This window comes from Buceros rhinoceros, unplaced genomic scaffold, assembly GCF_000710305.1.
Source record: "Buceros rhinoceros silvestris isolate BGI_N320 unplaced genomic scaffold, ASM71030v1 scaffold19066, whole genome shotgun sequence".
NCBI classification, from domain to species: Eukaryota; Metazoa; Chordata; class Aves; order Bucerotiformes; family Bucerotidae; genus Buceros; species Buceros rhinoceros.
Genome location: NW_010417327.1, coordinates 53,413 through 65,983, shown reverse-complemented (window position 1 = coordinate 65,983; position 12,571 = coordinate 53,413). Strand labels below are relative to the sequence as shown.

The 12,571-nt window shown below is 39.7% G+C and overlaps 1 protein-coding gene across 8 annotated transcripts in view; it reads left to right on the top strand.

Moving 5' to 3' along the window:
- The window catches only part of MBNL2 (muscleblind-like splicing regulator 2), a 70,085-nt gene that overhangs the window by 27,251 nt on the left and 30,263 nt on the right, over positions 1-12,571 (top strand). For 6 of the 8 annotated variants that reach the window (XM_010138178.1, XM_010138176.1, XM_010138177.1 and 3 more), the window contains exons 2-3: positions 8,437-8,601; positions 11,598-11,798. In XM_010138178.1, the coding sequence (XP_010136480.1) occupies positions 8,437-8,601; positions 11,598-11,798 (366 nt within the window). The remainder of the gene's footprint in view (positions 1-8,436; positions 8,602-11,597; positions 11,799-12,571) is intronic. The other 2 variants (XM_010138180.1, XM_010138179.1) reach the window with 1 other exon arrangement.

Here is a 12,571-nt window from a genome sequence, read left to right as displayed (position 1 = left end):
TTCCCTATGCTATGTGTTGGTTGTCTCTCATTCCGTGAAAGTTGCCTGTGTGCATTAGAGCGAAGATTTATTTATTTCAAGGGCTGTCTACAGTTGCTTGTCATATACTTACTGATCGATGCTGGTAGCCAAACATAAAGCTAAGATAAAAATAAGTGGTTTACATTTTGAGTGCCAGGGGAAAATGGGAAAAGAAAAAGAAAAGGAGCTACATAATTGAGGAAGAAATAATCTTTATTTCTCTATTATTCTCAAATAATTTCCAAGGCAGTAAACACAGAAATAAAACAAATTGCTATTAGTTTAAACTGTTGTTTATCTCAATTTTCTTTGTCTCATTTGTTAGAATAATCTTGAGGATGTTTGCAAAATGACTTTCTTAGAATTTCATAAGTGTCTTTTTTGTTGTTGTTGTCTGCAATATCTGCTTGAGTTCCTTCTCTTCTGAGCAATTTGAGTACACTTCCCTTGGTATTGCAAGGCGAATTATTAAACCGTCCTCTATAGCCATCCTTCTCAGTGTTTGTTTGAAAGAGCATCTTGAGATGAGACTCTGAGCTCTTTGTGCATTGCTAATGTGCTCTTCAGTAGAACATTTCGTCTTTTTCCATTTAAATAAATATCTCCTATTAAGTCTTTAGTGTTAAGACTCTTACATCACTTAGACATTCCACCTTTTTGTAAGGCTTCAATTTTTCTTCAGTATTTTTCTATGTTTTCTGCTGGTTACAGGCAGTTCTTGTTCTCTAATGTTATGAATAAAAGAATCATTTTTGTTTTACCAACTTCTAGTTTCTTACAAATGATTGAAATCATTAGAAGAGCTAATGGGTTTTCTTAGCTTGGTGCAAACTGAATCAAGCTGAAGTCACCTGAGAATTTTTTGCCTGCCTTTCCTTTTCTACTTTAAAGTAAGAAAATTAATTTGCCTTCTACTTTTTCTTGCAGCGGAAATGTGTAGGTGCGTATAAATATGTATGCACGCTCACTAACTTTGGTGGGCGGACTTGCAAAGTGGCTTTAGAAATATAGAATTAATTTTTCAGGGAAGTTTCTGAGCTGTTTTTATTGGTGGCTTTTGTTTGTTTTCTTTTTCAAGGAAAACAGATCATATCCAACAGATGAAATACTTCAAGTGTAATATTAAGAGATGCTTGTGTTTTTTTGAAATGCTTTTTTTTTTTCTTTAGGTCTTTGTGCTGGTAAGATGCATAGCAACAAATGAAGTTTGAGGCATTTGAAGTCTTAACCAAAAACTTAATATTTCTGTTACTAGTACAGTTTGGTCCTTTTAAAATTATTTTTCTTTTTCTCAAGTAGTTCAAGTATGTCTCATTTTCACAATAAGGGATCTTACTCTGATCTCCACATCTTTCTATAAAATTGGAAATGATTCTACTTCAGCTAAAGTTTCATAAACGTATATTTGCAAGTCAACGTGCTCTAGATGTAAAATTGTGCAAAATTCAAAAAGCGTTTGAAGCTTTTTTTGTATACCTTAAGGAAGAAATAAAGTGCTAAGTTAGATTTTTAAAAATCTGTGACTAGTCATTCTTAAGGCTTAACTAAATCCCTGCACAAAAGCTTAACTCTGCAGGCCTGTGTAGTCCTACAGATTGTGTGAGGTGATACATATTCACAGCAAGGGCAAAGGGAATACTTTAATGGAGGTGTGGTACCTGGTTTTTTTACTTTCTGAGAGAAGTTAAGAAGCAGGTAGACTTGCATAGGAAAATTTAATTCCTGCATTGTTGTGCCAGATGGAAAATACTTTTTAAGTTAGTCCAAACTGAAGTCTAGTTGTTTTCTGTGAATGTTGAAAGTGCTGTTGGTGATTGAGCTCTCATGTACTAAGACATGTGGGGAAGTGCATAAATGCAAGTCCTGTAGAACAAGAGGGATGATCCCCCTCTACATGTGAATACACAGTCAGTGTTCTCTTCAGATTTTTTTTTTTCCCTTTTTGGTATTTCTGCACTTGAAAAATAACATTTTAACTGGATGTTTTGGGGTGGTAGCATTACTGTGGCTGCCTGTGGACAAGAGCAGAAGCTTAAGTATCTCAAAATACCCTGCCCTTCTATTGACTGGGTCTATTTTTAGCCCTAGGGATCCCAGGATTATTGGAATTGAGAAGTTCCTGATTTATGCAATGGTGAAATTGTTAAATTGATTGGGTGAGACCACACACATTTCCAAACAGAATTTGCTTAGGGGTTGCTGAGAAGGAATCTCGAAGGAGAAGAAACAGTTTCTGCTCTCTGTCAGAAACTCTTCCAGAGGAGTATTTACGGCTTAGGTACTCCCACAGCTGCTGACACTGCTGTCTCTGTGGCTATTCTTGCTGTGTGCTGCCACCGCCCCAGACAGTGACCTGTGCTCGCTCTTGCTCTGCCAAGGTTTGAACAGTATGTAATATCTTCAGGTATCTAATATCAATATCAAGCAGGTGATGTCTAGCTAACCAGCATGCCCACAGCTGCAAGCGCATTAGTTTATTAAAATGTGATCTGATCTTTTCAAGCATATGCAAGTTTGCTGAAGCTGCACGATACATCAAACTGCATGTTTTTTTCCAGTAGGGAGAGGTGGTTATGGCATAAGGTGATTAATACTTTTCAAAAAATATTTATTTTTCTGTGTGTCTTTTCTAACTCTAGCAAATATTTGGATCTCAGAGTATCTGGCTAGAAACCAGAAAATCTTTTTGCTCTTGTAGAACCAGTTGCTCAGATCCCTTCTAAAACCATTCCTGTCTTGAAAATCATATACTTATTTTTTCCATAAGACTGCATATTTAATCCAGAGAGACAATATGTTTTCATCTGCATTTCTTAGTTTTAGCTTGTTTTCCTAAGGAAAAGAGTTTGGCATAATTGCACTATCCATATATTTGCCAGCATCATTCTCTTACCCTAATAACTTCTGAATACCCTGGCCAATTCCAAGCGAATTTCTTAGAAACAGGCATCTCAAAGATATATCTCAAAGTTTTTACTGGTTGTGCAAAAATCAGTGTCTGGGTAGATGAGAGAGATCCAACTTACTACCCCGTTAAGGAAAAGGCTAGAGCGTGAGCTGCTTCTGAGTATGGTCTGCCAGCCATGTGCACATTTTGGCTGGCCCTTCAGGACATGCATGGCTTGAGCAAGTTATATTTATCATATGAGTCGTTTCCTGGTCTATAGTTAGGAGAGGTGGGAGGGTGTTCTGAAGGAAAGGGAGGGAGGGAGGTGGGGTACAGGAGGAAGCTGTAGGAGAACAGAGGCGAATGGGGGGAGCTGGAAGCACTCTGGGGAGCAAGGTTAGGAACAAGGGACAGACATCTGCAAGGAAGCAGGCGCCTCTGTTTCTGTTCCTCATCAGATAACCTGTCTTTTAAAGGCAATTGGGTGTCCCATGATGTTAGGCTATGCTGAGAGGTGGGGGAGGCATACTCTGTTATTTCCAGCTAATAAATTGCCTCAATTAACTTTGGATTTGTGCGCTCAGCCTCAAGCTGGACTTTTCCAATTTCAACTGTTTAAGGAAAATACAAACAATTTGATTGGTATGATGATGGATGACACCATTACTTTGATAGGATGGCAGGTAACCGTCGCTGCCACCTTCCCAAATTATGAAGTAAAGCACAGAGGAAGTCTTAATTTAGCTGGCATGGTTTAAAAAACCTAACGTTTATCCCTCAGGGTTCAAATCTGAGACAGACACACTAACAAGAAGGCAACATGATGACATGGCATGGTGATGCTCCTGTAAATGCAGCCTTGTCCTGTAAGAGAACAAGGAGGGTGTCCAAAGGTGCATCCCAGCTCCTCACAACTGTGCATGGTGGGAGGACACAAGGCAATCTGCGTAAGCTGAAACTAAACAGATTCATCTTCATAATGAGGACAGCCAAGCAGCAGATAGATTCCTCGGAGAGGTTGTGCAGGCTTCACCTGTGGAGGTTTCCAAGACCCGAATGGAGCAACCTGGTCTGAACGTCACCAGGGCTGACCCTGCTCTCAGCAAGTTGTACTGGGGACCTCTAGAGGGCCCAACCTTAATTAGCCTCTCCTTTTGCTCCCCAAGCCCCCACCACATTGTTCTGCAGAAAAGCGTCTTACAGCAGTTCTGGATTGACTGTATAGATCAGGATTGTTACATTTACTAATGGGATTTTTATGATAAGCATGCTAAGAATATGTATTGACTCCCATCTTAAAAGCAGAATTCAGTACCTAGGCAAAATACTTGTGGATGCATGAGTTGATTCTCGGCTTAAGTGATAAAAGAAACATTGCTTTCCCTTTTTTCTTTTTAATTCAAACATTTTAATGAAAGATGAAAGTAATTTTAGTAAGTAAAAGGTAACTCATTATTATGCATAAGCAATTCGCAGCCTGGATCTGGATGAATTATTGTTATTGTTGTTTTTATTAGAACAATAGCAAAATATTGAAGAAAGCAGTGAATTTATAAAATATTCAAGATAGAGATGTGCCCATACAACTTGTAGACAGGAAATGGGTTCCTAGTATTTTAATATGCAAAGTTACGTGGTGTTACTTCCGCACTCACCTTGTTTTGCAAATTTAAAAATCATAATTCTTAGCACATACCTACATTTTTAATATCCTCCAGTCTGTAGGCTGTCTTGTGCCATCAATTTTAGACAAACTACCTGTTTTTAATAAGGAAATCTATTGATTTTTTTTAAAAAAGTCAGTGATGTGACATGGCTTGTTAAGGGATGTGGTTTTAATATGAATACTGTCAAGTAGCAGCTCTGAAGACCATTGCCCCCACAGAAGCGGAGCCTCTTGTTGCTTCACCTGAGTGATGAGCACTGGAGTCCTTTGAGTTCCCAGCCCCTTGGTGCACCCTTTCCCTCTCCCACTTCTCTACTGGAATGGGGCCTGTGGCACACCCCCGACATGAGCCACTGCATGTCCCCAGTCTGGATAATTAGCAGTAGAAAAGTAGGTTTTCTGTGAAAACTTTGCTTTACCCACCTGAAATGTGGCCCTATGCGTTAGGCTAGGCTAGTTGTAGAGGACAAAGTCAAAGAAATAAAAGGTCAGAGGCAAGTACCATCCTCGCAGGATGAGGAAGTAACTGAGTATTGAGAATTTGGTCTGTTCATTGTGACTATCCATTGCCAATAAGGAGACAGCTCATTGAAAGTTATTTTTTTGGGTCAACTCACATGGGAAGTACACAAGAGCATGTGCTCGTTGATGACTTTCACTTCATTGGTGGTAGGAGTTTCTAGGCAACAAGTTTCAAACCAATCTGTCTGCACCATCAGTTTCAGGACTGACTTGTGTGGGAGCAGGTTAAAAGGTGTATGAAACAATTATTTTCTCTGCTGCCTGCCTCATCCTGCTGACGGTTTGTGCCACTGTGCACCAGGAGAGACTGAATGTCTGTGGAGCAGCGCCTGAACTGCTGTGGTTTTGAGAGCTGTGATGAACCAAGCCTCACTCTGGAGTCTTGATACTGATGCATCCTAAAGTTAAAGCACTCAATTTTGTCTCTGTTTTGTTATGAGGTTGCCTGCTAGCACAGTAATTTTCTGCAAGAATCCAAAGTGAGGTCTTACTGTAGATGTTGACCCAACCAGAATGTGGAATACCCCTGCATGTTGTGTACAGTTGCCTGTTCTGTTGTCTGGTTGATATGTGCTGTCATCTCAGTTGAACTTCATATTTGACTTTTTAATAAACAGAAAACCCCCAGGGTCCCATTTAACTAAGATGATAATACAAATTTGAGTTTTTATTCTCACAGTGATAAGTAATTGAGAATCAGTCCTATTCCTCTCTGAAACTAATCTCATCAGGAGTTCACAGGGACATGGAGCATTTGTTAAAAAAGGAATGAAAAGCTGCTTACAAGTGTTTTCCCACAACCATTGTATATCTGAAAAGTGAAAGCTGGTCTCAAAATTTGTTTAATTTTGGTAGCTAGGGCTGGATTAATTTGCTTACTATTTTCAGTGCTCATTCCTCTGTGGTTTATTTTGGGTCATTTAATTTCAACAAAGCTTGATCTGTTTACAGGTCTTTCTATAGTAGCGTGATGGGGCCACACAGCTCTTTTATAGTATGTTCATTGCTAACCAGGAGCTTGAAGAACTAGTAAATGAGGCACAGACCTGCATAAGTTTAGAGAGGACAGTACATTTTTGTATGGTTGGATTATTTTGGAAAGTTTTCTGAAATAACCAGTCTTTTGTGCACTGTGGGTTACTTTGCAGAGCTTGAAATGATAGTATATAGTAGCCATGTGCTTTCAGAGGCAAGAGTGGAGGGCTGGCCGAAGGCATTCTTCAGGCTGAAGGTACTTCAGAAGCCACTGTGGTTGAGAGTTGCTCTCAATCCTTATTTGAGGAGCACTTTTGTTTTCATAGATAGGTGTTTCCATCAGGCAGAGTAGTTTGATTTGATTTTGCTGTTTCAATTTTCAGGTATACCATATGAACCATTCATATACAAAATAGGTTAAGGTTAAATAGATCTCAGTTTAAAATGTCGTAATCAGTTGGCCTCATCACCCAGCACTGAAGCATATGCTTGTTGCCTGTGCTGAGCGTGCTCCAGTTTAACATTATGAAGGTGACAGCCTCGTTCCCCCTCAAATGGAAGAGCCAGCCTTCTTCTGTGCCCATCAAATCGTGACTATTTCTGGTTCTGCTCATGCCAGCAGACAAAGTAATGTTCCTTTTGTGTACTTCATTAAACCAGACAGCATTAATGACTCGCACAACAGAAGTCAGAAGGAAGGCATGATGTCCTGAAAATGGCTGCATCTATACTAGCAGGTTAAAACAGCACCAAGAAGTGTTCCTATGGGCGGAGACCATTTTTTTTCCTACATTTTTAGCTTTCTTGAACTCTTCTGGCTTGTGCCATTTAGCATACTCCTGAGTAGTGGCCGGGTGCGGTTCAGGAAAGGGCTGTAGTTTAATAGTGTGGGCATAGCTGATTGCATTCCTGTGGGCCCCTGCGCAGGAGAACCTTCCTGAACATGTTTATCACACTCGTGTGTAGGTAGTTATTACATCTTTATAGCAGACTAGAGGCAGAATCAGCAACGTTTTGGCGTCTGAGTAAAAAGTATAACACTGTTGTCCTGGGACATCCGAAATGTATTGAAGGTTTCGTAGCGGGGGTGTGTGTGTGTGTGTGTGTGTGTGTGTGTGTGTGTGTGTGTGTGTGTGTGTGCATACACATACACCGAGTCAGCATACGCGTGTCCTGTGTGATGATCTTGTTTTCTTGGCTACAGGACATATTCCTGCTTGACTGCAAACTGGAAAGCCCTTATACCAGTGAATGGAATGGAAAGTTTAAAAAGTACTTTTTAGAAAGTCTCAGTTTGGAAACTCACCTTGTACAAGTTGATTGTGTAAAATGCAGTTTGACTAATGCTCTAGGTCCTCTGGTCACAGCTTTTAAAATTCTGTGACTGTTTGAGAGCCGTGTCACCTAGGAGCTTCTGATCTCAGCAGGTCCTGCCCCGCAGCTGCACAACCTGCTGGTACACCCTGTGATTTGCTTTTCCAAGGGAAAACATATCAGTGTGTCTTATGCTGCTCTTCCTATGCTTTGGTCAGCATGCACTGCTTGTAGAGGTGTGCTCCACATCCATGTCCTCCAGCATGAGACACCTCAGAGGTGACTGCCCACCCATATTTTTATTGTCTCTTGTCTCATAAATGTTTAAAAATTCCTGCTTTCAGGTTGATCAGGAGCTCTTCTTTTGCTGTGTACCTTCAGATTTAGCTCCGTGCACTGCTTCTAAATTTAGGCTGCAGAAGTACCAGCCCAACTTCTGCTCTTTTATTCTTGAATGGAAATAGTTCAAAGTCATGCTGATGTAATAAAAATAAAAACAGGAGGCTAGGAGGCAGTGAACTGGAATAAGAGTGAACATATGAGAGAACACAAGCTGAGAGTGGTCACTTTAGATCCTTAACTGCCATGAACTCATGATTATTTTTCAATATAATTTTTAAAATATAATAAAAGCTGCATTTCTCTGGAAAAAAAGTTTAAATTTGTTATTCATAATGTGATGTCATTTATAAAAAGCATTTGTGTTACAGTAACACCAGATAGTCTAGCCAAGATACCACGAGAGGCAGTTCAGACAGTCCGCATAATACTCAGAGTATATAATTGTGTAGCAGTGATCCGTACTTAACGATGAAAATGCTGTTTCGAAGTCTTTCTCATTCTTTTTGTGGCTAATAGCCTTGATGATCAATCAGCAGTAGTGGACTGAGGCAGAGCTCGAGGCCGTCAGCTCCTCCAGCCAGCCACAAAGTTCCCAGGAAACACCCTGTATTTCATGAGTTCTTGCTTTGTTCATGGTGTAATTTTTTGCTTGAAGGCATTAAACTATCATCAAAAGCAGCAGACCAGTTAATGTGACTTCTTTTTCCAGGGTCGTTGTACAAGGGAGAACTGCAAGTACCTTCATCCACCAACACATTTAAAAACTCAACTGGAAATCAATGGCAGAAACAACTTAATCCAACAAAAAACTGCAGCGGCAATGCTTGCCCAGCAAATGCAGTTCATGTTTCCAGGGACACCGCTACAGCCAGTGGTAAGTATATTTTTATGATGGTGTTAATGGTAAGTGAAGCTGAAGACTATATTGACCTGCAGAAGTTCTGTAAGCTAGTATCAATAAAAATAATCCCCGTCTGTTGACTTAAGGAATTGCCGCGATGCTAGAGATATGTTAATTTATGCTTACATTTGAAGATATAATGGAGTATGGCTATAGATTTGATCTAATTTTTAACCCAGAATAATTTGCTTTTTTTTTCCTTCATGCAGTTCATGTCAGGTTTAGTCTAGATTTGCAAGGTTTTTACCTATAATCCTTCCGGGGTGAAAATGTGTATAATAATAATAATTTGCTGGTGAGCTATTTGAGTAGGAATGCAAAGTTTCTCAGGAGTCTATGGGTTTGAATGGCTTTAAATAGTATTTAATCCCAGTACCAGGAACAAAGGTTAATGTCGTTCTGAGCAGCGTTTTCTTTCTCTCTTGAAATCTGGCATCCCAAAATAATTGCTGGTGCATGCACTTTTTACACTCAGCATTTTATCTTAAGGTAATGTGTATGGTGCCTGGGACACTTCACATTCAGAAATAAAACTCATCTTGCATGCATGAGCAGCAACTTTGGATATACATTAAAATCATCAGTTGCTCTCTGGGCTGCCTTTGCAGTTGAGCTTCTCATCATACCAGGCTTCCAAAGCATGGCTGGGCAAGTAATCTGTATTAAACTTTTCACACATGGCTGCTAATGATGTTTTCTCAATCTGAATGCCTAGGGGAAGGCTTCCCACCGGAGTGGGATTTCTTTCTCTAACTTGAGGCATCTGGAATGTTGGCATCAACTTCTGCACTGGCCTTCCAAGGTCAATTTGTAGTTTATCAAAAGACATAGGCACTTCTAATTACTATTCGTTTGGCTTGTTTCAGACATCTGCATTCAGATTAGCTGATTTGGTTTTTTTAAGTGCCTTTGTCTTTCCATTGGCTACCGCAGGAGCTAAATGTAAGCATCTTATAGGAAGACTTCTGTATTTCGTCACAGAAGCTCACCCCAGATCTCTTTTTCAAATGCATTTTTACACTTGAAACATCTGCTGTAAGGTGGGAGGAATGAACAAAAATTGGGTGTCAGGAGTCCGTGAATTTCTGGTACGTGTTCATCAAAATGTATCTTGGTACATTGGCATAGTCCGGTTTGATATTTCCTGGTTTTTTACTGCTCGAGTTTTCAATAGAAAAAGTTTTGGTGAAGTAATAGATTCCATCTCTTAGTATCATGAGGAAAATTGAAGTGGCAGAATTATACTTTTTTCTGCTCACCCGTCTCATCATTTGAACTTCACAGTTTCATTGATGCAGTGCTTTCTGTACTGATTGCTGTGATAAAAATGCTGAGTTTTCTCTTTCTCGCATAAATTGCCAGATTAAGATGACTCAGCCTTGACTAAATGGATAAAAAGTGAACAAAAATTATGTAGAAGTAATTTGACATATGAATTTATTCTTAAAATTATATCTGATATAAAGCTGTTATTTATATTTTATATAACACATATTGCCCTCAGTGTAGTTGAACCATTGTTTTGGTAAATCTTCACTATTATGCTCTAAAGAGCATAATAGCCTGCACTTGGCATATAAACTGGGCTGTTTGGTATCAAGCAGTTTGATCTTTGATAAAAACAGAGCATTATTCATTTTTAACTCTCTAGAGCAGGAGGATGCCATTTCTGTGCAGTTGAGTATCCTGGCTAATCTGCTGCTCAAGCATCTTCTTGGTACTAACTCCCATTCATATATAATTTAGTAATTGATTCCAAAGACAAAAATCAAAGAAACAAACCAGGAGTAAACTTTCTAGTTCCTGTGTTTTCTCTGGCATATTTTCTACATTCTGTGCATGGCTGGCTTCCCTTGCTCACAGAGACCATGCAGGCCACCTTGATGAGAAAGATGCTTCTCCTTCATTAAGTCTTTTTAAGTCTTTCCGTAGCGTTCTGCTGCTGTGTCATTCATTTATAGCTGCCAGCTTATTTGGGAACTTAATTTTTGACAAAGCTGACCTGAGATGTGTCCTGTTTTTCTGCATAGTTTTTCCTGATTTATAACTATAGCTTAACTCTCTGGGGTAAGTGTCAGCTCTGCAAAACTAAAGCTCTTTCCAGGTCTAACAGTGGTCTGACCATGGTGATGTTCTGCCTCCACTCCCCATGGAGCTTGTGGTAACAAACCCATCATTCTGCCCTGATAGGCGTGTGTTTTAGCATCACAAAAGTGCTCTTTCTTCTGGTCCTGACTTCACTGACTTGCTGTTGGAAGGCATGAAACAGATTTTTAGACCCATATCATTCCTTCCAATCAAATCTTTTCATAAGATGAACTCTAGCTAAGCCTGAATAATCCCTTTCTAAATATTGTGTTCAGCTGAGATTACAATATTTATTCTTCTTGCCACTGGTAACAGCTGAGCACACAAATATTCGCAAAGGTGAGGTTTTTCAAGGTGTGAGCCATAGTTACATATAATTGCAGGAGGTGGCAAAATACAGCATGCAAACAGATGGAAGTTACATGCCAAAGAGCTCATTATATATACTCTTATTAGAAATGTGGCTTTAATATAGTTAAAAATGCTTCACCTATAAAATCTGCTACTTTGAAAAATTAACCTGGAAAGGTTTCCCAGGGAAAACAGGTATTGAGAAAAAGCAACAAAGTCTGTTTTATTTCTACTTCTAGATGTGTAAATAAGCCTGCAATGTGAGCTGGACCTCCGTAGAGGTTCAGGTTCAAAGTACAACTTCCTGTGCATCAGGAGCCTCTTTTCCAATAATAGAGCTACAAAGACAGTTCTTCATGTCCTGCTGGAATGTTACGTGATTAAAAGAAGAGAGTATGCCATGTGTTTTTCCAGCTGTTTGAAATTTTTTCATTAAGGAAATTAACTGGCACCAGAAAGAACACTCAAAAGACAACTAGTAAGCTCTTGATTAAGAGGTTTTCAACTTGCTCTGTGTTTTCCTTTTGCAGCCCACATTTCCAGTGGGTCCCACAATAGGAACGAACACGGCTATTAGCTTTGCTCCTTACCTAACGCCAGTAACACCAGGAGTTGGCTTAGTCCCGACTGAGATCCTACCCACGCCGCCTGTCATTGTTCCTGGAAGTCCACCGGTGTCAGTCCCTGGTTCAACTGCTACCCAGAAACTCCTCAGGACTGATAAACTGGAGGTACTGTAGACACCACCATGACTAGAAATTCAATCCTCTGTTAGTCTGTGTGAAAGATCCTGGAGGGAAAAAAATCTTTTGTTTTAGAAATTATGCTGAAATTTAGTTGCTACAAATAAAGACTGTAACCAGGCAGGATTTCTACCCTTGTAGCCAGCGGTAATTAAACACTGTTATTTTTAAGGTAGTATGTTTGCTCAAATTTAATATACAGACATTAACTTGAGTTTTCATCTTTCATAAAGTTAATGTCCTCCAAAATCCCTTAAGTATACATGCCTGTAAAGGTATGCCTTGATGAAATATCTGGCAAGCACATTTTAGTGCAATATTCATTCTGTCCCACTGCTTATGCATTGATCGTAGCAGAATTTTACAGCCTTATGGATCAATATTAGAGGAACGTTATAGCCCTTCAGCCTTGAGCTACGAATGGAGATGTCAAATGTTACCAACCCTGCAGCGGGCTGAAGGGGCGATCTGCCAGCTGTGCAGAGCCTCCCTGGTGTTGATGGATCTCTGCATGGCTGAGCTTGGTGGAATCTATGAGCCAAGTACACAAGAAGGCCAAATGGCTCTTGCAGAAATGAATGTCCTTTCCCAAAGCCTAAGCACTATGTCTAGAACACGTTTCTTAGGAAAATCAGCATGTTCATTCTGCCCATTTTTGAAAATTATTTTTAAGGAGGCTCTCCATTTTATTTGTAGAGTCCATAAAAATTACAGTGCCTTTGATGCATCTCTTCCCTGGGTCTCATCAAGAGAAACTCTTT